This window comes from Microchirus variegatus (assembly GCF_963457635.1).
Source record: "Microchirus variegatus genome assembly, chromosome: 7".
In the NCBI taxonomy this organism is placed as follows: Eukaryota; Metazoa; Chordata; class Actinopteri; order Pleuronectiformes; family Soleidae; genus Microchirus; species Microchirus variegatus.
In genome coordinates, this window is record NC_139808.1 from 21,680,875 (window position 1) to 21,705,867 (window position 24,993).

A 24,993-nucleotide genomic window follows, 5' to 3' on the forward strand; every position below is an offset into this window, starting at 1 on the left:
GGGTTGATTGCTTGAGTGATGCATGTCAGGCTGATGCCTCGGTAGTTGTCCGGCTTTGAGAGGTCTCCGGATTTGGGCACTGGGACGATGTTTGATAAAGACCATATGTCAGGCAGCCGATTGTGCAGCAGAGCAAGGTTACAGAACTCTAATATGATATCGTCGAGATCACAGTTCTTCAGGACCTCTGGGGGTATGCCATCTGGACCAGCGCTTTTCCCCACTCTCACCGTGGTTTTTGCTCTGGCGAGCTCACCGAGCGTGAAGGGACCATAATTAATGTTCAGGTTTTGGAGGACTGATGGTACCTCTTCTTCCTCAGCTGCATCTGCTGTTGCTCCCAGCAGCCTTTGGAAGTGGGTGGTCCAGGTCGTCACCCTCTCCTCGGGGCTGTGTCCCTCCACCTGTCCCTCCTTAGTCCTCTTCCGACCCGTCATTTCATTGATGACCCTCCAGGCCTCCCCATATTGCTGTTCACCTTGCGCCGCCTGCACCCTCTGCACTCTCTCCATCAGCTCCTCCCCTTTGATGGCGTCGTAGGTGTTGAAGAGAAGCTGTTTGGCCTCGTTCAGCTCCCTACGTCTCTCCACGGTTGGCCCCTGCTCAAAGTTGAGGCGGGCTTCCTCCATCTTCCCCCGTGCCGCTACCACCTCTGGGTGTTTGGATCGCGGGGAGGTTCTGACTCTCTCCATCATGGGCACACACAGTTTGGTCGCCTCCTCGTTGGCAGCAACGAAACGCCTGTATTCACTACTGGGCTCCGCTCCCTTATCCAGCTGCTGGAATCGCTTCCTCACCTCCTCCTTATACCTGGTTTGGAGGCCAGGGTCGCTAGAGAAAGCTTTCCAGTCAAAACGGATCCTGGGACTTGGTTTGGGGACCCTGAGGCTCAGACGCACCTTCATCGAGACCACACAGTGGTCTGAGCCCACAGAACTGAATGTGTAGTATGGTTCTGTATTCATAATGGAGTTCCTCCACTTCTTCCTCACTAGGATGTAATCCAACTGTCTCAGCGTACCTGTGGCTCTGTCTCGGAAGGTCCACCTCTTTCCTGTCCTCTTCCGGAAGATGGTATTTGCTGCCAGTAGCTCGTGTTCCGTGAGTAAGGCAGTGAGGTAGGCGCCATTGCGGTTGGTAGAGTCGTGGTAAGGGAAGGGTGTGTCCTCTGGTCCAAGCCTTGCGTTGAAGTCCCCTAGGATTGCCAGGAAGTTGTGGGCTGGGACGTCTCGGACCGCTGTTACAAGGTCCTCAAAGAACTCCTCCACGTCCTTAGGTGGTGCCACGTTGGTGGGCGAGTACATGTCTATCACTGTTGTTACTGGATTGCCCGAAAACTCTGCGATCAGGATCCTGTCGGTGTGGTGGTAAACCAGACGGAGAGCCTTATGCGCCCGAGAACCCAGCATTGCGGCCTGGGCCTCGTTTCGCCACGCTGATGCAGAGATGAACATGCATCTCTCCACTCTGCGGTACACGATCCAGTCGTCAGTGTGCACTCTCCTGTGTTCCTGGATCCCCAGGATCTCCACCCTCCCGTTCCTCAGCACAGTTTGCTAATTCTATCAACCTCGCTTCTTCTCTCGCTGTGCATGCATTGAAGGTTCCCATTATGAATGGCCTCCGACAATGCATGAGTACATTGGACGGCTGTGATCGGACAGGACCCTCCCTGGGACAATCCTAGGGTTTGAGTTCCTGTCGTCATGGTGTCCTCTCGAAGGATGACCAGCACCACCGACCGCCGCGATGTTCCTGCGGACTCCCGCCGCTGGAAGTATAGGATTTGGGATGACTTTACTCTCCATGGTTGGCTTTACTTTGCTGATAGCGAACTGTGGGGCGCAACTCCTCGCAGTCCCGGTTTTAGTTCAGAGTGACCTTCTCCTAGACAGGTTGCCATTCAAGGCTATGAGCCCCATCTGCCCATGCATTTTGACCCTTAGCTGGGATAGTGGTTGGCAGACGCCAGGGCGTGTCCACACACCGGTGGGCCTGCACGTCGTGCCTCTGGGGCCCACTGATGCTCCGAGATCCCCTGCAGAATTGGCCTGGGACCTTGCGGAAACCCAGTATCCGTGTGTGGCCACGAGGAGGCACTGCAGGAGTCTTGGTGGTGGAGAGGCTGTGTACCGGCAGGAAGAGGCTTACGCACTCTGCTCCTCTTTTCACCCCCATTAGGAGGGCTAGCCGGTGGCAGTAGCTGAAAGCAGAGAGTAGCAAGCAGGAGCAACATGCAACATGCAACATGCAACATGCAACATGCAACATGCACTAACTACAAGCACTTCTACGCACTACTACTGCACTGACGCGTCACACGCACCCTGTGCTCAAGCACACACACACAAAAGCACAATAATCATACAAACATTTGAAAAAAACCCACAACATGTCAGTTTGTACTGTACACACCAAAGACAGAAAGTTATCAAACGCTCTTGCAGATTCAAAATGGCGCGGCCACAGCAACCATCGGAATTTTGGCCAATTTCGACCATTTGCCACGAAACAGGAAGTGCCCTATACCTTCGCAATACATTGACCAGTTGGCTCAAAACTTGACACGTGACATAAGAGACCCAGAAAACAACGCATGAGTTAAGGGCATATCGCCATCTGATGGCAGGGCGGTGGCTGCGAGAGGCTTTAATTGTTGTTTTATTTTAGAGTTTAGAGTTTTATTTGCTAAATCAGTGCAGATATATTATTGCACCAGACGATTGGGAAAAAGAAATACTTTTTTTTACATTGTTCAGAGTCAAAGGAAGGGAGTACTGGGAGCATCTCTACTAAGATATCAGTAGAAGTGAAGGTCACTCGTGTAACAAGAGCTTCTCAGATTCTCTGTCACATGCATCCTGACTCAGCCTCAGTCATTTCTCCCCTGCAAAAGTGCCGGATAATTTTAATCGTTTCATTTGTTTTCTTTTACAGCAGCACACAAACAGAAACCACCATCTAAATGCAATCAATTTAGAAAGCAATGCCTGAAACACACTTAAAAAAATAAATGATGTGGGCTGAATCTGCATTACTCTTGTGAAGATCTCATGATGTGGTTTCATCGTGAAATATGCTGTCACACCATACTGGTGACACAACAGTACATTTTAATCCATGGAACCATTGATTCATCATGAAAATCTGGGGTTTATAGGGCCCACGGATAACTGCCCACTAGTGATGGGTCGGTCGCGAATGAAACGGTCGCGAATGAAACTTCAAAGAGCCGGCTCTTAGAGCCGGCTCTTTGAAGTGAACGACGGGAGCCGGCTCTTTCTTGGGAGCCGTGTTTTTTTTGTTGTCACTCACTCTCTCTCTCTCTCTCTCTCTCTCTCTCTCTCTCTCTCTCTCTCTCTCTCTCTCACTTTTTTTTCTCTTTGCACCGCACGTGATTGGTCAATATGCGTGTGTGCCTTGTGTTTGCGCTGAGCAGCGGGGGGAGGGGCGGTAGTTACACTCGCAGCAGTAACACACGAACAGAGCAGGAGAGAGAAAGAAGAGACAACATCGACACATTAGAAAAGGTATAGTAGATACCTTTACCATAGTAAGAAAATGAGTGACACCAGGAAAAGAAGCAAAATCTGGAACCATTTCAATTTTGTTGACAACACAGTGACAGAGTGTAGAGTCTGCAAGAAAAGAATATCCTACAGAGCCGGCTCCACAAACAACCTGCACAGCTGAGGCACTTGGTATTTCTTAATGCCAACCTCGACCTTAATTAAAGATCTGGGTGTTCATTTTTTTTCTTTTTGTTTTGCATATTTTAATCTACATTTTATTATGTTGTGGTTTGCAGTGTTTTGTGTTGTTTCACTTTAAATTTGTTTAAAAGGAAAAAGTTGAAAATTGAAATAGTTAAAAGTTGAATTGTAAATAGTTGTTTTTTACATTTTATGTGGAGTGTATGAATAAAAGCATATTTATATAATAAACACATATATCATATATAACATATATATGAATAAAAAGCACGTTTTTTTACTTAGTAATTTAAATTTTGTGCATAATTTTATGTTGTTGTTGATAAATTAATGAAAGCAATAAAACAACCTGAAGAGCCGCTTGGGAGCCGAAAGAGCCAAAAACTTTTTAGTGAGCCGAGCCGAAAGAGTCGGTTCTCTAAAAAGAGCCGGAATTCCCATCACTACTGCCCACTGACTAAACATATTCTATATCATTTGTTGAACATATGTTATCTGGTTCTGAACCAGGTCAGTCAGTTTTAAATCAAAAGTGTAATTTGTAACAATGCAATTTGGCAGAAAGTTGTAATTTTCCTTCTTTTTTGCTATGTATATTATTCCATCTTGTATTTATGTATAAGTATTTTATGAATATTTAATTAATATTTTTGATATTTCATGATTCTGCAAATGTTGTACTGTAATTTCTTACTTATGTCCATAACCAAGTTACAGGAATTCTAGGCTTTAGGACCCTCTTGTAAAAAGGATTTATTTATTTTTTAACCCTAATCTTAATAATAAAAAAAATAATACAAATGAAAGGAAGGACCATTAACTGTTAACCGTTATAAATGTAATATACTCTTTGAAAACAATTTCAGTTGTTATTCGTACATTAATAGCCTATGCCATGTATTGTATAATATATACACAGGCTTTTGACGACATGTCCCCGTCACTACAGAGTGAACCACTCCGGTGCGGCACTGTGGTTTATCCGTGTGCACTGCAGTGACAGTCCAGAGGCTTTATCACTTTCACAGCGTCATTTCTTGGGAAATGTCTGTCTCTCAGCGCCGTAGGTTTCGTTTTTGCTAACCCCGCCCCTCCAGTGAAGATTGACGTGAGCAATGAACCAACAGCGTGCGTTCCTCTGAGTCCCATGTGACCAATCAGCTGTGAGCACAGCGCTGACGAGGAAACTGTATCTCGCTGCACAGACATTTCGGCTCCTTAGGCGAGTAGCGTCTGCCTTGCGTATAGCCAAAATGGCATCTGCGCTGAGCTGGCAGCGAGCGATTTGGGCGGGACATAAAATGCCCAATAAAACAGAGCTGGATGCAACGTCGACCAAGGAAATAACATAAACACGCCTGTTCTCGCTTCTCTGTTTTGTTTTTCCGCCATTCTCGTTTATATTGTCACGACACTGTTGTGTGTTCGTAATGTCGCTGTTGTGAATGAGACGTTAGCCGAGGCCTGACAGCATACAGTGAGGTGAGTACATGTGAACGCCAATTTGACTTTATTAAGCATAATGTTCAGTCTCTGCCGAGTTGTCAACGCAAAAGCAGATTGTGATATGAAGCAATGGTGAGCACTTACAGTCTGCACTTTACTCCCTCAGCGGTTGACTTGTATAAACCCATCACACACACACACCCAACAGTTGTGGTAATATAAGCTCATATTATATTTCTGTCTGTGTTTCTGTGATCAGACTCAGGATGGCTCAGTGGGACAGAGTGAGGCAGCTGCCTGCTGCTTACCGACAACAGCTGGACGAGCTCTATGAACGGGATGCTTTACCTATGGATGTTCGGCACTACCTGTCCGTGTGGATGGAGAAGCAGGAGTGGTGAGGCAGCATGTGTATAATCCTCTAGTCATAGTTATAGGTCTTCAGGGTCTGTATTTGTGCTTGAAGCCATTGAAAGTGCTTGAAATTTGGATAAAGCTCTTGCAAAATGATTGAAGTAATGACTGTACATTTCGCAAGCTCCCTCTGGACCTTGCTTGCTTGTGTGACTTTGACTATTATAAAACCTGATAGTAGTGTTTGTATAGTTTTCATTTACTTTCATTAAAAAAGAATAATACTCTTTAGTATGTACAGTTGAAGACAAAATTATTAGCCCCCCTTGTGAAATGAAACAAAACGCTTGATTTCTCTCTGGAAATGACCATTAACAAGTATTTGTATTGCATTTGTTTCCAAAATAACAAAGACAAAATGTCCACTAAGTTTGATTAGAATATTTTATTGATACACTGAATTGAAACAAGAAAGGGCAAAAATGAGACGTCCAAAATGATTAGCCCCCTGCCCATTAATAGTCAATAGTGTACCCCTCAGTCACAACTGACAACAACCTCTAAGATTAGTTCTTCACTAGGTTGGCACAGGCCTCCTGAGGGATTTTGGCCCATTCTTCCATTCCAGCTGGTCCAAAGTGCGTGGTTTTCAAGCATCAATATTCATCTTGAGCACCCACCACAGATTCTCAATAGAATTGAGGTCTGGGCTCTGTGCGGGCCACTCCAGGACCTTGGTTTTGGTATCCTTCAGGAACTGTTGGACCAATTTCGATGTGTGCTTCGGGTCATTATCTTGTTGGAAGACCCAGCGACGATCTAAGGATAGACTACGAGCAGATTTCTGCGTATTATTCCTCAAAATTTCAACATCATTTTCTTTTTTCATGATGTCATGGACCTGAACATGGCTCCCTGTGCTCGAGGCTGCAATACAGCCCCACAGCATTATGTTCCCACCACCATGTTTTACTGTGGAAGCTGTGTTCTTTGTGTTGAAGGCCTCTACCTTTCTTTGCAAAACATACGCCACATCCATATGCCCAAACAGTTCCGGTTTAGTCTCATCAGACCAAAGCACAGACTTCCAAAACTCATCTTTACCTTTCAAATGTTCACGGACAAACTTCAGTCTTGCTGTGATGTGCTGCTCTTTGAGTAAAGGGGTTCTTCTCGGACGATGGCCGTGAAGCCCACCACGATGAAGAGCCCTCACAACTGTGTTCCTTGAAACATCATCTCCAGAAGAGGCCAGGTCAACAACAATCATATTGGCAGATGTCCGGGGGTTCTTGCCGACATCTCTGACGATTTTCCTATTCAGAGTTCTTGAAATCTTGCGTTTTACGACCACGCCCAGGTTTGTGTTTTCCTGAATTGTCTCCGTGTACTTGGCAATGATGCAACGTAAAGCGGTTCTAGACACTGTGAAACACTTGAAATGGCAGTATAACCTTCCCCCTTCTCATGAGCCTCCACAATCTTCTTTCTGAGCTCAAGACTGATTTCCTTTGTCTTTGGCATGATGAGTATAAGTAATCCCTCTCAATGTGCACAGGTGCCCTGTTCCTTGGAGTCCTTTTATGCTGATTGAATGCTTAGGTGTTGTCCGGAAGCCAATTGACTGCATAGGTGTGGTTTGAAACCTGATTGGTTAATTAGATGTGTTTTGAAAACAAAAATACACATGGGGGCTAATATTTTTGTCCACCCCATTTTTCACTATATTTGATACAAAGCAAGCCTAAAAATTTCTTTTATATCCAAAATGTACCAAAAGCTACTAAATAGCACTGGTGAATGTTTGATTATATCAAGTTTTATCAATGCTGCAAACACTGAAGAATTTTAGGAAAATGTACCATAATTCCTGGGAGGCTAATAATTTTGGCCTCAACTGTATGTACAGTGCTGTCATAAAAATGAGAAGATATAAATATTCTTCAAATATCTTTCAAAAACTGGTTTAGAGTCGTCTCACTGGGCTTCTCTGTGAAACATACAACCACTAAAACTAATTTTTCTATTTAGGAATGCAAGTAAATGACTAGAATTTTACATTTTTATCAACAAATAATAATGTGCTTTACTCTTCTTCCCCAGATTTTTTGTCAAAGAGTACATTTGAAAATGCATGTCTAACCATTAAGAATGTGAATATTTGGGTGGCTCACAATTCAATTTGATTCAAATGTTTAGGGTCACGATTCGATTCATAAGATTCTCGATTCAAAAATTGATACAATGCATAGTGTGTTAAGGCAAATTATGGCATCAAAACAATACAGTTTGTATGAGACAATGTGATCACACAAAGGGAAACTTAATTAACTTACTTATTTATTAATTCAAAACAAATAAAAACTTACTTACTGTACAAAAAATAACATGCATAAATAAAAGCTTAGACTAGCTGCCTTTTTCTCCCAGAAGTTACAAAATAGAAAAATTTGTAAATATGCCAAAAAAAATCTAATTTTCTCTTTATATTGTTGTAGGAATGGAGAGATACATAAAGTATGTGAAAATATAAATGTAAAGAACAATAAAATACTATAAATAACTTATAAAAACCTATACAAACTTCGTAAAAAATAAACATTACATTGTAAAAAAAAAAACACATTATAAGACAATATAAATAAATAGAAAAAATAAAATGCTGTAAATAACTTTAAAAAACCTATACATTGCACTGTAAATAACTCGCATTATAAAGAAAATATAAAGTATAGAAGTTAAATAGTTTTCTTACTAAACCCACAGCAGGAAAATCCTCATCAGCACCTTGAAGCACTGCTTCTACTAGTTAGCGTTAGCGTCAGCTAGCATTCTGACGCTAATGTTAGCTGCTGTCTGTGTCCCCGTTAGTTAGACAGTGACTGTTAATGTTATGATTATATCATTATCTGCGCCAGTAGCGCCACTTACAACTGTGTGTCTTTCTTTCTCTTTTCTTCATCCTCTTTTTTTCTTCCTCTTCTAACTTCCTGATTGATAACACCTCTTCATTTTCCTTCAGCTTTACACAGGTTAACGTGAGGAGACGTGGGGCCCCTTTAGGGAGGTTTCCTACTGCGATGTCATTGTTGTTTAATGGAGACGGTGATGCAGCTGGTCACTGATGCATTTAGGCTCCGAGTGTCGGGAGCCCCCATATCGGCTCGGGTAAAAAAAAAATAACGCGTTAAATCCACAAATTAATCATCCTGCGTTAACGTGTTAATTTTGACAGCCCTATTACAAATATAACTTTGGTTGAAGAGCTTCGACATACTGGTGTATTAACCATTACAGAAACATAAAAAAATGATTTCGACTATAACCAATGCAGGGCAGCTGTGGCTCAAAGTGCTTGAATTTGACCTTGGAAAAGGAGTGAGTCATACAAAAAGTAACTGACAATGTTAAACACTCATCTGCCACTTCTTTAGGGATTATTTTTTACCTAACATAGTGTCCATAGTGTAAATCGTCTGTTGCTGAAGTCCAACTGCTTCAAGGTTTGATTTGTTATGTTCTCAGATATGGTCGTCTTCATACCATGGGCGTAAAGCCCCTTATTACACTATATTAAACCCCCTCGGCTTGCCTCGCCTCTACACGGTTTGGTTGTGTTTCCTTTCTGCTCAACGTGGGCAGAGTCATTACAGCTCGGCTGCATTTAACTGCCGTAACGTAGCAATTATTTTCGATGCACTGAATCATTAGAATCAGTTAATTAAAAAAGATTAGTTCAGTACTTCCTCCATGACCGGCGCACAGACTCCATCTGACACAGTCACTGAACTGAAATACTGTGGCACGGTTTGTGATGTGACTCGCCACTCAATATTACCAGTGCTGCCGCTAAATACACCAGAATATTGAGATTTTAGACATATCCTTTTCTTAATTTTTAGAGATTAACCCACACTTTCAGGATTGTTAAGTCTTCAGCATTCGCTTTGATTCTTTTGCCTCTTTTGCCTCTCTGACGGCACTCTGACCACTCAGTGGCTGGCAGTATGACGACATCGCGCATAGTATCAGCTACCCTCGCTTGGAACCTTGCCTGAGCAGGTACCAGGTGCTATCGCTAACGGAAAAGCAAAATAACCGTGTGGTGCTGTGCCAAGTCGAGCTAGTGGAAACGTGGGGTCATATCAAGTGCTTATTGAATTCACTGTTGTCTCTTTATGGCACTTCACTCAAATGGCCAGAAAATGCCATCTGGACAGAAGGTATATAATCAATCACTGCAAACTCTTACTGACAGCTTGTATCTTGTTTTTGTTTTGTGCTCCAGGGTGCGAGCAGCGCGGGAACATGACCTGGCTGTGGTGCTGTTACAGGTCCTGCTGGAGAATCTGGACATCCAGCACAGCCGCTTTGTACAGGAGGAGTCATTTCTAATGCAGCACAACATTAGACGCTATAAACAGAACTTTCAGGTTTGTCTGAATAAGATGTATGGGGTCCGTCTGCAATAACAAAACCACCTTTGAGTCATTGGTTGACTGGTTTCCACCTCGGTTCAATAACTATTTTGAATGTTGAGTGATTCAGGATGCAAAGAAGTGAGTTTCAGATATATATTCCTTTAAGAAATCTCAGCTTCAAAGCTTAGCTTTTTTTCTGTTCAATAGATCACCCAAGGCTATAACTGAATTAGTAATTCAGTAGTCTTAGGTAATCAGTAGCCTTAGCTAACCCTATGTCCATGGATTTGAAAATGCTATTAAACCTGTCAAAATAGAATACACATGTATAATACACTGAACCTCACACCAGAAAGGAGAATTAAGGGCAATATATGCTTTGCATTTATTTCTCTGACAGAGATACCTTGAAGACCCATGTGAGCTCGCGAGAACAATCCTCTGGTTTTTGGAAAAGGAAAAAGAAATCCTGCAGAGTGCTGAGCTGGCAGAACAGGTTTGCATCAACATTTCCTTTTGTATTGTCACATCTCACACATGACACACTCCCTGTTTCCAAAGAAGGATTGCATTTATAGTGCAAACAGCATAATATAATAACACCACATGTAACCAACCTCATGTACAGAAAACAATATCCATTATTCAGTGTGTGGGCTAAGAAAGGCAAAGATTTTCCAGTGCACACAGTGTTTTTTTTTTAACTGCCACTTGTCTCAAACTTCTCATGTGAAAGACATTGACTCTGTACCTGATCCTCTCACTCCCCACTCTCAGGTCCAGTTGTTGCAAGTAGAGCCAGAAATCATGGAGATCAACAGTCAGCAGGACCTTGAACGTAAAATGGCAGGCCTGAGGAATGACGTACAGGTGCAGATAATTTTGTGTTTTTGTTTTTATCTTGTTATCTTGTGCTTCGATTGAAGTTAGTTCAGTAATTCTGTTTCTTTTCTTTCTCTTTTTTTGTTGCAAAATAGTGCATGGAACATACAATGATATGTTTGGAGGAGCAGCAAGATGAGTTTGATTTTAAGTATCAAACCCACAATATGGAAGGTAAGCATTAAACGATATCTGGTTATATTTGCATATTGTTCACTGATGACTAGTAATAATGTGGTCTGAATCACAGTTTCATTTCTCCTTTGTTTTGGTCTCTTTGAATGGAAACGTTGATCTCGCTGTGGAAACTTATACGGCTGTGGCAGATGAGGCTGTGAAGAAAGCTCAAATCCAAGTTCTTCAGGCACTTGTCAACAGACTGAATGTTTGCAGAAAGGTATGGTTATCGAAGTCATATTCAAACATTGCTGTCATTGACTCGGGCCAATTATACATATTATTATTATTATTATTATTATTATTTTTTTTAGAGCACACTATCAGACCTGAATAAGCTCCTGGACAGAGCTGAAGACCTGATTGACATATTGGTGAAAAAGGAGCTGGTTGAATGGCAGAGGAGGCAGCAGAAAGCCTGCATTGGCGCTCCAGACGATGTTTGCCTGGATCAGTTGGAGAAGTGGTATGTTCACGTCTACCTGTACTACAGATTTAATCAAAGTTGTATTAATGACAGGGGTGGAAGAACAACCTTGATCTTAATTTGATAAAATCACATAAGAAAACACTGCTGGTGTCTACATGATGTTCAGTATGTCTACGTTTTTGTCTTATTTGTGCCATATTCCAACCCTTTGCTGTTTACTGCCGTTATGTACTTGAAGTGTGTACATTTAAACGTGACTTGTGTCTCTTTGGCTCTTCTCCTTTTCTTTCGCAGGTTTACGTGTGTGGCAGTGTGTTTGTTCCAGGTGCGGGAGTTTCTTAGTAAACTGGAGGAGCTTGTTGAAAAAGTGTCCTATGCAGATGACCCCGTGAAGGCCAGGAAACCTGCATTGCAGAATAGAGCAGACACTCTCTTGAGAGATTTACTCAAAAGGTCTCTCTCTCGAAGACAAAGTTTGTAATGTTGTTTTGTTCTGCTGTGGTTTTCCTGTTGAACTCACTGATTTTTTTCTATTTCTCAAAGTTCCTTTGTGGTTGAGACTCAGCCATCTATGCCTCAGGGTAAAGGCCCCCTTGTTCTGCGTACAAATATCCAGTTCTCTGTCAAAGCCAGGTCAGTCCGCTACTCCAGACAACTCCTATATTTACTTATTCTGTTTTATCTAATTTTTTTGTCATTTTAATGTTAAATAAATACCTTGATATTTTCAAAGTTTTGCTGCTTTAAACACAACTTACATTAATATTTTCAGACTTCTCATCAAGTTTCCTGAGCTGAACCACTCCATGAAAGTAACTGTATCCATGGAGAGGTAAGATTTCACGACACGCAGAAAATGACTGTGCTCAAATCAAAAGAGTGTGATGTTTAACTCTGCTGTTTTTCTTCCACTTGAAATCAGTGAGACTCCTCAGATCAAAGGGTGAGTATTTGACTTTATAAATAAAAGGATATTTCCTGGCACTCTGTGTTTGGCATGAATTGTGTTTTTGATGAACCTGGTATTGGTGTAGATATCGACGCTTTAATGTCCTGGGAACCACAACCAAGGCCTTGAACATGACAGAGAGCCAGAGTGGAGGCATGGTGGCTGACTTCAGACATCTGGTGAGAGATTATCATTTAAAAATAATTTGTAATAATAATTACTGTATGTTAAACAAGGTAATAGTTTGTCCTGCACTAAAACAAACTATTACCCCTTGCAGGTAATACTTTTGAATGGTAGTGAAATTGAATTGCTATAATTCAAGTTGAGTGGAAATGTACTGTGCTTTTTTACTGGGATTCCTGGTATATAAAAAGGATTTGTTTTTTGCTAATATTTATATTTTGTAAACTGACTTTTCCCTGCATGTTTATGTTATGTCAGCAAAAACTATTTGTTGTGACATCCTCAAGTTCATTTCCTCAGAGGGCTTGGACGAAGGTCTTACTATAAATAGCGAATTGAGCAGGTGTCATTTTTTTGGTAGTTCCTCTTTAACTGAGTATTTTTGACTAAATCAGTGAAATATTATTTGTCTGTAGACTCTCAAGGAGCGGAAGTCTGGTGGTAGCAGCAAAGGAGTCAATGATGTGAGTGGACTTAGGATTCCATCTTTGTTTACAGCATTAAAGTTGGATTTTATAAAGATGTGGAAAACTGATTTTTTTTGTTGTTCTTTGGGTGGGTGTTGATGCAGATTTCTCTCACCGTCACAGAGGAGCTGCACATCATTAACTTCCACACTCCATTTGAGCTTAAAGGCTTCTCAGTTGAGCTGCAGGTGGAGTTTCTTTTTTTGTTATCAGGCTTATTTCATAAAGGAAAGTCATTAACCTAACATAGAATCTTTTATCACAATTTTAATAATTTTTTTTCATCGTACAAAACTCAGGCCTCCTCCCTCCCAGTTGTTATCATCTCCAACTCTAGCCAGCAGCAGAGTGCCTGGGCGTCTGTCCTCTGGTTCAACATGCTCAGTCAGGATACAAAGGTCAGAGGTTGCGATCGATAACGTGTGCACCAAGTAGATCAAGTAGTCAGAAGTGTATTTTCTATATATTCATGTGCTTTTCTTTGTCCAGGACATCATGTTCTTTGCCAACAGTCCTGCAGCCTCATGGCCACAGTTTGGAGAGATGCTGAGCTGGCAGTTTCTCTCTGCCACTAAACGTGGTCTGAATGACGCTCAGCGGGAAATGATTGCCTTCAAACTATTTGGTAAATTCTGGCCGACTCTCCTGTTTATTTTTGTGGGTGTTTTCTTCATCAATGGGGGGGGGGGGCTTAATGTGTGAGACAAACATATACACAATAGTGTAGTAAAATGTGTATCAGAAGAGTCACTGCTGTGCTCAGTTCAACTGAAAATAGTTGTTTATAGCATATTGTGGTCAACAATGAGTTCTTTTGTTAATCAGATTTGTAGGTGTGCAAGTGTCAAGCTTAAACTACAATCTGACAACTCCAGCATGAATTATGCATAGTTCACTTTGATTTGTCAGTTTATGAAAAGGATTGCACAGTTTTTTCAGCATCCTTTTGTTGTAGCGTTTGTCGAAAATTAAATCTATCATTCAGTGTATTTGATTTGATTTTTTGACCCTCCAGGAAAGCAGCTGAACTATGACAACTGCAAAGTGGCCTGGTCGAAATTCAGCAAAGTAAGTATGGTTCAAGGCATTTTCCTTAATCACAACCACTCAATTTAAAATATCGATCTATTTTTCACATCTTGGTTCACGTCCAAACCCTGTGAATCTGTTGATATTTACTCCATGAGTGTTTAGCACTAAAGTTAATCTACTCAACCTCCTTAACTCCAGCACTGTCTTACTTCAGTTTGTTTAATCATTATTTTCACATTTTGTGGGTGTATATTATTGTATTTTCTACTTGTCTGTTCAGGATAATAGCCCTGAAACCTTCTGGTTGTGGTTTGATGGCATCCTGGTGATGGTGAAAACCTACCTTGAAGACCTGTGGAGGGATGGGTATGTTTGTCACACATGGATCAATTAATCCTGGGGTTAAATGATAGAACACTCTCACATTCTTCCTTGTTTAAATAAAAAACACATTTGTACATGTGTTGTAGACTCATCATGGGTTTTGTGAGCAAAGGCAAAGAGAAGTCTCTTCTGAAGAAAAAACAAAGAGGAACTTTCCTGTTGCGCTTCAGTGAAAGTGTCATTGGAGGAATAACTTTCTCTTGGGTAGAAACAACTGAAAAAGGTGAGATGATTTTTTTATAATTCTAGAACTCCCTTAAAAATGGTTCAAACAATTCTGTTGCATCTGGTGAGTCAAACTTAACTAAATGATTGTTCTCTGTCCACCTCAGGTCAGCCAGACGTAAAGACAGTCCAGCCTTTCACCAGAGTTGACCTAATGCAGATTCCCTTCCATGAAATTATTAGAAATTTCCAGATCTTAGAAGCTGAAAATATCCCAGAAAATCCTCTGCTGTATCTTTACCCTAACACCCCTAAAGACAATGCTTTTGGGAAATACTACTCTGAGAAGACTGGAGGTACGTGTTTCAGTTTGCAGATGCATTTTTGCACACTTGCAGGTTTCATTTAAATCCACTGACAGTATTGATGAGAAAAGATTGAGATTAAATCACTAATCTAAACCCTTCTCTTCCAGATGCTAGTCCTTACATCAAGTACATCAAAACCAAACTAATGTTTGTTTCAAAGGAGTAAGTATAAACTAACTTTTTTTTTCTTTTTTTTAATCAGAGCATACGATTCCAGAGAGTTTATCACATATGTTATATAAGGCTTAATGAAAGTGCAACTTCAACTTTCGAGAACACACAATGAATAGAATCCTAACACATCTCATTGTTGGACAGTGTCTCCTCACAGCGGTGGACTGTCTGCATGAGACCGAGAGTGTGTTGCACGAGTGTTTTGGGTCTGAGCTCATTGGCCATAATTCATTCAGTCTCTTGCTTCAATCAGGGGATTTTTAAAAAGTTTAATTTATATTCTTACATCAAAAATGCGCTCAGTTCAGTTAGGTGGCATACCCACGGCCTTTTTACAGTATGTCATGAGCAACTGGTTGTAATGACTGTTTGTGATTGGTCATGTAGGAACACACTGGAGGCCAGGCCATCCATGTCCTCTGACATGGCACAGGGCGAAGGCCTGGAGCCAGTCAATGGCCTGTGTGAAGAGGCAGCTGGTGAGTTATGGCTGCCCTCGCTGTTCCATCCAGCTGAAAAACCATCAGTCAAACAAATTACTCCTCTCCCTTCATCACAGAGCATCTGTGTCACACTATCTCTCTTACCACTAATGACTGTATGTAAACATGGACGACACCACCATAAACCGCAAAAAGTAGACTTCTGGTTTGCAGTGAAGGACAACCAGGAAATGAGAAAATATGAAATAGCCACCAGGGGGCGTTTCCGCTGAATGAAAGTCAATGAGCCTGCTTCTCGCTTGAATTTTAACCCTTGCTGCTTTTTTTAAATACTATGTTTAAACATACAGTTTATACAGAGGCTATAAGAATGTGCAACATAGAGTGTCTTATATCCCTTTTTCCAGCACAACCTAGGCAATATGATTTAAGATAATGATAATTATTTTAATTAAACACAACTGAGCAAAAAGTACTAAAAATGTTTACAATTGGATTGAATTTGTGAAATTTGGAAATACTTCACAGTTTAAAGTTCACTCGAGTCGTTTTTATGAACGAAAAGAAAGACACTCTTATTTTGTGACTTCTGTACAATTATTGCTGCTTTATATCACTACTAAAAATGCAATATAAAATTAATGATAAATTTGACTCAACAACACATAAATAAATAAAAAAAAAACTGAAAAAAAAGCCTGAATATGTGACACAGACCCCCAGGATGTCCATATAAGGAGTTGTGTATTACTCCCTCTGCAAATTACCATGGGTAAACGTGAGCACTAAGGGTTAATATCGGTAAACATTTTCATTCGGAGCTAACACTCTCAATTGCTAATTTCAGGTTTTCATGGGTGAAGTTCACGATCGGGTGTCACTTAGACATGACAGTTTTCCCGAAAGTGAAGCCGAAACATCTTGCACGCCCCCTGCTCGCTGGCTGCAGTATAGGTCATAAATCCCTGCATCTTGACATCTGACATAGCTCAAAATGTTGGAAATCACAGTATTTCCAAAAGACGGATGTAGCTTGTCACACAGATACGTACAGTATGTTCTGCCACTGGTCAGGCGATGAGAGCAGCAGCACCTGTATGCGGTGGACAGTGTGAGGAAGTGGAAAACACAAGTCGTTCATCTTTATATACTGTGATTGGATTAAGTCCTTCTGGTGTTAAGTCTGTTGACAACTCTCTAGGAGACAGTTCAACTTGTACCTTGATGGGGCTGCTGGCTGCTTCTGCTGCATGCACATGTACTGCAGTCTGCTCTGCTGAATACAACAGGTGTCAATGTGATCTGGTTCAACAGTGCCCTCTTCAGATTCTCCCTTCTGTTGCTTGGTGCATCTACTGACAGCAAAGTGTAATGTGAATCAAAGTCAAATTTGCCTTTTCGTTTATTATGTCATGAACATGAATGAGTTCTGGTCACCGTTTTACAGACTCTGCTTACAGTCGCTTACAGGAACAGCTAAGCTAATCAGATTGTTGCATATTTGTGAGTTGTATTGTGCTAATCATCTAACTTTGTTCTACTAATTGATAAAGCATGTATGTACATTTACATAACATCACAGTATTACTGTAGGAATTATTAACAATATTGCATGATTTGAACAAACTGAAAATAAATCATGAGCATGAAAATCTAACCAATTGTATACTATTTATACAATATTTAATTATTATTATATAAACATCAAAATCACATTCTACTGTTTTGTGTGGTCTTAAACAAACAAAGGTTTCTTTTTTTGGTTGTGGAAACTAACCCTTTTTCACTTTCATTTCCCCTCGTGAAAGCTACCATACCACCTACACAACCAAGGCAGCACAGTCACCAACCTTTCTTCTTTTCTCTTTGTCTTTCCTCTCAGAACAAAACGGCAAACCTCAACTCACGGACTGTCTTGTGCAGGAAACCCATCAATTTGATCCCAAGATGTCTGATGCAGCCCCACCAGAGGATTTACTGATGTATCTCAACAACCCAAACCTCTTGGAAGACTCTATGTTTGAAGATGAACTGGGGTTCAGTCTTCAAGAATTGATTTGTCTGAACCCATAACCCTGTGGAAGCATCTGTATTTTACTTGTACCACTCACTGTCCGCTTAACAACTGCACTTACATTATAACATCTATCACAGCTCTGCAGTGTGCTTCGTGACCCTTAACACAATAGTTTGCTTCAAACACAACACAAACGGCCCCTTTGACCATACTGTAGTGAATAGCTTTAACCTTTATAATTTATTTTTTACAGTGTTTATTTTTTTTAATGATTCTGTGACTATTTAAAGACAGAAAACAATATTTGAATGAGTTGGACTCATTCACTCCCATTAGTGTCCCAGGTATCAGGCAAAAAATCACTTACACAATAGATATTGATGAGGAATTGAACAAAAATAAAAATATAAACAACAAAAAACCTTTATTTTTTGCAAACAGCAACTACTTGATGCGTTGGATTCTGCTTGTGGTTTCAATGTTGCAAAAACAGCTTGTTGTAAAACTAGTTAATTCCTCCTCAAACACATTGTGTATTAAAATGACCAGTAAATGTACTGTGTTATTGACTTGAAAAATTGTTGTATATTGCAAAGTAGAATTTATTAAGTACTTGAACAAGCAAGTAACAACGTAAAACATGCCAGTAATGTAAGAGTTAGTCACATTCAATGGTGAGACTGTGTCCTGGCTGCTGAAGAACCATGATCCAAAGCTCAAAGCTTATCTAATGTACTTATAAAGGGCTTTTTGTAAGGTTATGAAAGCAAGGTGATTTTAATTCTAAAGCAATGATTCACTTATGCAAACATACTTATCTGTAATATTACATTTTTATCAATAAAACCTCCTAAATGTTACACACTGGACCTTTTAATGGAGCAGTTAATAATTCATTTTAATCAAATAACCCCTTGTTTACTTTATTATCATGTGTCAGGTCCTTCTACCGTTCTCCTGTCACTTTCTTTTGACAAGTACAATGCCCATTTAAGGTGTGCCTGTCTTTTCTTTCTTTATTTAACCCTAAAGTCAATGCAGAAAGGCCCTTCGTACTGCGTCCGTGACCCAGAACTGGGGTGAGGTGTTGCAAAGGCAACAGTGCTAACTAACCTTGTGGCCCTATATCAGGTCTATGCCTGTGTTTAATTTAATGAAGTCAGGATCTCAGAGCTGTGAAGGGCGCAGCGGCCCGCATGAGCAGCAAATGATAGGCTTGTCGAAACTGTCGGTTCATGACAGCATAGAGCATGGGGTTGATACAGCTGTTGACCCAGGTGAGGTTTGCACAGAACATGTGCAGTACCTGTGGGCCACGGTTGTGTTTGTCAACTATGTTGAGCAACAGGAAGGGGATGAAGCAGCACACGAAACACAGTAAAGCACATACAGGTTACACGCTTATATTCACCATCATCTCCTGAGGTCGCTGACTGACCAGCAGATGCTGCAGGTGTTGACGAAGTTGGTGAAAAGGTGGTATCGGGGTGATGCTCGTCAGCTGCTGATGAACTCAGGCCAGTGCCTTGGCTCTGGGTAATTTGTGAGGGTCTCTCTGAGGTGACCTCATTCTGCTTCTGTGCTGTATCTGCCTGGCTGCTCATCTCACAGCTGCATGTGTTAACCGTGCCGCTCTCTACACCACTGTCAACCTTCCCTTGTCCTGAAAAACCTGGTTTCCTCCTGTAGTGACGCAGAGCCTGTGAGGAAAACTGGACACGTCTGTAAGTGCGCACATGAAATGCACCAACACAGCCCAGACCAACAAAAAAGTAGAAAAAGAGCAGGACTGTGGTGTAGGGTTGTCCCCTAGTGCGATGGAAGCTGCATGTGCACACATGTGGCACAAACACAAACACAGACCAGAGTGGACCAAAGCTGGCCAGCCCCAGGGCCCATGTTGAGAACAGGAGTAAAATTACACCAGATCAGAGTACACACGATCAAACACCATCGGCTTTGCTACCAGGAGATATCTGCTCCCTGCCACCAGGCAAAGGCTGATAATGGACACAGAGTTGGAGAGGAACAGGAGCAAGCCGAAGAGGCTGCACCAGAGCTGACCACTGCGCCACCTGAGGTGAAGCTAGGAGTCAACAGACATGGGCTGCAGTATGAGGCAGTACAGGAGATCCGCTACAGCCAGGTTGATGATCAGCACATTAAAGTGGGTCCTCAGTCGTGGGTCTAAGGTGAAGGCCAGGATAGTCATCATGTTCCCCAAAGTACCAGTGACCGTCACAGCACATCCCCACAGCACAGCAAAGTACCTGTAGCCTACGATTGAAGGACTGTAGCAGGAGAAGAGATCGTCCTCTGTTTGGTTTGTGTGGTTCATCAACATTCTGTCACCTAAGAGGAATTAGAGTAGAACAGGTGAACTGTTCAGTAACGTGCACATGGAAAGTTATTTAGAACGTTCAAAGAGAAAGCCACTTCACAGTGCCTCATACCCCACTTTGCAAAGAGGATGTTACGGGTTTATAGTTCACACTTCCTGTTGCACACAAAGCTATGTTTGATTAAGTATATTTTCCAGAAATCAAAAATCAGTCCTAAAAAAACAATAAATGCAACACTTTTTGTAAAGTATTATCTGCAACAAGTCAGATTTTTTATAGTTTATAACTCATTGCATGAGCAAGTGACAACACATGATTTTTTATTTTTTTTTAAAAGAAGAGATTTCAAACAAATGCTCTGTTTTTTTATTTATTTAACATAAAGCCAAATAAAATCCCTATTTTCTCACCTGTAAGCTGAAGATGTTGGCCAGTCTTTTCAATCATTGCAGCAGCTGTTATTCTCTGCAGTGGTCTGACTCTCTCACTCGCTCACTTCCTGTTTATATTAAATGTGTGGTGCATTACCTGTGTCGCTTTAGTTCTCTACAATCATATGGCATGAGGTGGGGGTTAGATTTTGGGTCCATGAAAGAGATCATGCAATTGTACAGAAATACACTATACAAACTAATTTTGCTATATAAATTGCATGAGAAATAAGTGCAGTTTATTGATGGTGATATACAATATTTCATTTAAAACACTTAAAACAGAAGCAGTGGACTGAGTCAGACACTGAATCATATGTTTTGTCTATTTGTTTATATATTGGTCAATCAAGATCTGTACTTGATAGAAGCCTCTGTATTAGTTCCTCACCTCATTGAGAGATAATTATGGGGTGATGAAGGGAACATGGCAGAGGAGGAAGCATAAACATATTTTTAAAGAACCATAGAATATTAAAAAAATATAGTTCCACCTCCTTATCAGCAAAAAAACAACAACAAAAAAGAGACTGTTGAGTTGTGTTCATTTACTTTTCCCCTTCCTCACCACTTAGTGGCAGTAATGTTCACTCTTTAGTTCCTCAAACTGCAAAAGAAGAACTAGGAATGATTTAGCAGCTGGTCTGTGATCAGAGGTGAGGTCGTCAGGACCTGCAGATTCAGAGTAAACAGACAGGCGTTCCCTGCAGACATGCAAACGCAACTAGATCAAATTCAAACTAAGCCAAAGAACACAAAGGAACCCATCAGTAGACACACCGTAAGAGATATCACAACAAACGAGGGAATGATGACAGCTGGGGAAATAAAGTCCACACAGCCACTTTAGATGCAGATCATGTCATGCTTGATTTCTAAAATTGTTGGACTCATGTTGAGGCACAATTCACCTTTTTTTATGGAACAATAACAAAACAGTGTAAATCTTCTATCATGACATCACAACAAGTAAATAAACAGTGTATTTATGCACCTCTCTCATGTAAAACTGTCATGTGTGCTTTGCTTGTTGTCCCTGCTGTGGACACTTATGTTTGATAGAGCTGCAAATGTAATGTGTGTACAATTTAACAACAAAACCAACTAAAGACATGACTGTAAACATTTAAAGTGTTGTTGACTGTACAGTGTAGATATTGGCACACGGGACCACCTGAGTTCATGTAGAGTAGCAGCAGATGAGTGTTGCTGTTTACATTTAGCAGGGATTAGCATGGTGGTGGATGTGTCAATGCAAACTGCAGGACTTGGGCCCTCATTTGGTTTTCATATCAGAACTCATGTAATGATTTTCTGCAAGTTTTAGGAGCTCAAAGCTGACTTCCCTCTCAAGACGCTGGTGACAGTGGGCCTGTTGATTGTTGCTTCATTACAACATAGACCATCATAGGCTTGATGCAGCACCTGTTGTGTTTGTCAGCTATGTTGAACAACATGAATGGGACTTGATTCATTTCCTTATCTTCTGAGGCTGCAGGGTGGGATTAAGCTACTACAGTGTTGGCTGCAGCTGAATTCCATGAATGAGTGAGTAGCAGAGAGTCTGTGTCGCAGAACATCTTTTTTTCCATTCAGATGAGATAAACTGATTAGAGCAGCCACACTGCTTTTACCTTTACCCTTGCATATGTACCGGTTTTCAAAGTAAACACACTCTTGTGGTTCAGCTCCCTGAATACATTGCTTTGATTTCCACAACATTTTATTGTGCAGCTTCATACTGAAAAGTTTAATAGGATGGAGGAGGATTTAGAGCAGGGGCTGGCAAATACATTTAGCCTAGGTCCAATATTTTTCTAAGCAACTGAATACCGGGTCAAAACATTGTTTTTTTCCTACAAACCCCCTTTCTCCTAATTTAAACTATTAATTATTGTACAAAAATGGCATGTAACTTGAATTTTCCAAAGGCTGTTACTCGTGTCATTAAACTGTGCTTTGATTCAGTGCATCTTTTTTGTGCAGAAACCAAACAGTTACAGTCCTGTCACAGTCCTTCAGTCATCGGCTAAAGGTACGAGGATGTGCTGTAACCATCACTGTTACTGAGGGGAACACGATGACTACTCTGCCCTTTACCTTAAACCCATGACTGAGAAGCTACTTTAATATGTCAAAACTAATATCAGATTTTTAAATTAAACTGCCTGTTTAGATATAAATGCAGCTGTTCCAGTTTTGGCCCATAGGCCACAGGTTGCTGACTACAATTTTGAGAATTTAAGTATATTTTCTCATCATTTTCCAATCAAACCCTTTTATAAGACACAGCAGTCGCTCAGCAGCAGACAAAACTCCCTGTGTGAACAAAAACAGTGCATAGCGGTGCAGCACACACATCCAGTATGGCTGCGGCCTAAGTCTGTGGCTGGGCTTTGGGTAGATTGGGGAGACTTTTTGAAGGTGACCTTATCCTTATTTTGTGCCATATTTACCTCTTCTCACAGATACACATGTTGGATCCTGCCTCTGTACTGTGCACCACTGCCACCTGACCTTTTTCCCTGAAAAGAGATGTTTCTTCCTGGACAGGTGCAGCAAAGCAGAGCATGTCCACTAATGAGCAGGTAAAATGCACCGACACAGCCCACAACTTTGTTAGAAAAATGACCCTGGTACGATGGAAGCTGTAAGTTCACACCTGTAGAGCAAACAAACAGAACAGGCCAATGTGGGCCTAAGCCGGCCAGGCCTTGGTTATAGTGAAGACAGAGTTGGAGAGGAAGAGGAGCAGGCTGAAGATGCTGCACCAGCTCTGTCAACAGAGATGGGCTGCAGTATGAAGCAGTACAGGAGATTAGCTGAGGCTAAGGTGATGACATATTGAAGGAAGTTCTCTGTCATGGGTTTAAGGTAAAGTGCAGAGTAGTCATCATGTTCCCCTCAGTAACAGTGATGGTTACAGCACATCCTCGTAGCTTTAGCCGATGACTGAAGGACTGTGACAGGACTGTAACTGTGTGGTTCTCATCCATAATGTTGCATTACTGCATTCTTAAGGATTCTTCCTCCTCCCCCTTACTTTCTGCTTCTATCGATAAGACACATCAACTCATTTGGGTGCTTCTAGTCAATGAGTGGTAGCCTTTGACATGTTGTATAGTCCCTGTCTGGTGTCTCTGAGGTCAGTGCAGGTAAAAAAAAAAATGCTGGCTTTACTGTGAAGATGCATCTGTTCTGCAATGTTTCATTGTCTGAGCTGATCATGCTGCAGCTGTTCTTAATTCACTTTGAGACGACTGTTATTGGATTAACAATAACTTGGTCGCGATCTGATCCGGACCCTGTGGTGTGATAAAATAAACGCATCCAACAAAGTTGCTTACGACAATAAAGTTTAATGTTTTCCGTCAGGAAGCCCCAACATATTCCCTTTCCTCATTTTTGAATAATCTACATTTACAGTTTCAGTACACATCTTGTAAGTAACAATGAATACATTTTTCTTTTTATTGCATTTAACATGAAAAGTTAGCAGGAGTGCTTGAAGTATTGCGACAGTTTCCACTTCCTAAAGCTTCCCTCTAGTGTGCCACACGCCGTGATGACAGTCTTCACTGGGATAGTCGGGTCACGGAGGGTTGAAGTACACAAGGCAGAGAAGACAAACTAAACACTTTTTCATCCCACTACAGAACATACCACCCTATCAAAGAGGGTGTTTTTTGTATTGTTTATTATTATTCATTATTATTCATATAGTTGGGGTTTTTTTTGCAAAGAAGTATGTGTGTGGTCCTTTTCATAGTCCTCTGTGACGTAATGCTGGTGTCTTTCATCCCACTGCTTCCACACTCTTTTTGGTGCGAAGATGTGTTCTTTATAAATAAATGTGCACAAAATGCAAATGACTGTCATAAATCACAATGCTGTTCTCACAGTGTTAGAAACTATTCCATCATAACAATTAAACCTTTGTGTTTCACGCAGTCCGGTTCATATGAACAAAAACAAAACCACTGCTAGAACATTATTTTTAACGCTATCTAAGCCATATACACATAGAATTGTCACCTACTTTAGTTCTTTATAAGACAGTTGCATTTTGACTTTCACCAGAGAAACTCCACTCACTGGCCACTTTGATTGGATACGGAGGAGACTTGATAAAGTGGACGGTGTGGTCTGATGCTGCTTTCAGGTTCCATGTTGTGCTTTTTAGAGCTGGTCTCCTGCCTAATTTGGTTATTGAGTGTCAACCGGTGTTTATGCATATTTTTGATTTGTTCATAAAAAAAACGCCCAAATGGAAACAAAGGAAATTTGAAAGAGTCGTGAAGTATTGCATCAAAGTTTTTTTTTTTTTTCATGTGTGAGAGAGAGATGGAAAAGTTGGTTTATCAATGAAAGGTAGAAGCAAATGAGTGCAATGGAAACGTTTAGATGTCGCCTGACAGAAGCGTCTCTACCCCTGGAGAAAGAGCAGTAGAGGCAGGATCAGTGGACAAGAGGAGGAAAACACAACATTCTGCCACTTTGTGGAAGAAGCAAGTGTTTACTAAAATAATGAATGAATGAACCAACGGCCAAAATTCACTTTTCAGTAGTAAAAAACCCCAGATAAATGTAGGGCTGCGGTTCCATCAATCAA

At 41.1% G+C, this 24,993-nt stretch overlaps 2 protein-coding genes across 3 annotated transcripts; one reads left to right on the top strand and one right to left on the bottom strand.

Moving 5' to 3' along the window:
* The first annotated feature begins 5,105 nt into the window (after positions 1-5,105).
* Positions 5,106-18,534, top strand: stat2 (signal transducer and activator of transcription 2). 2 transcript variants are annotated; one of them, XM_083892833.1, is made up of 24 exons: positions 5,106-5,195; positions 5,419-5,556; positions 9,802-9,946; positions 10,335-10,430; positions 10,712-10,804; positions 10,912-10,990; positions 11,143-11,213; positions 11,308-11,459; positions 11,718-11,876; positions 11,967-12,056; positions 12,196-12,255; positions 12,346-12,366; positions 12,458-12,551; positions 12,975-13,022; positions 13,130-13,213; positions 13,325-13,423; positions 13,515-13,650; positions 14,041-14,093; positions 14,338-14,423; positions 14,528-14,664; positions 14,774-14,962; positions 15,082-15,136; positions 15,536-15,627; positions 17,474-18,534. In XM_083892833.1, exons 2-24 carry the CDS (start codon positions 5,426-5,428, stop codon positions 17,662-17,664), a joined length of 2,361 nt encoding a protein of 786 aa, XP_083748959.1. In that variant the 5' UTR covers positions 5,106-5,195; positions 5,419-5,425; the 3' UTR covers positions 17,665-18,534. The 2 variants fall into 2 exon arrangements, with proteins under 2 accessions (XP_083748959.1, XP_083748960.1); XM_083892834.1 differs by lacking the exon at positions 15,536-15,627 and having other exon boundaries at positions 17,474-17,658.
* Positions 18,535-18,767: 233 nt separating this feature from the next.
* Positions 18,768-19,952, bottom strand: gpr84 (G protein-coupled receptor 84; the record flags this gene model as incomplete). The annotated part of the gene is given in 4 exon segments (XM_083891969.1): positions 18,768-18,980; positions 18,982-19,535; positions 19,538-19,694; positions 19,698-19,952. Coding segments are annotated over 4 exon segments (1,179 nt in total).
* Positions 19,953-24,993: the final 5,041 nt, after the last annotated feature.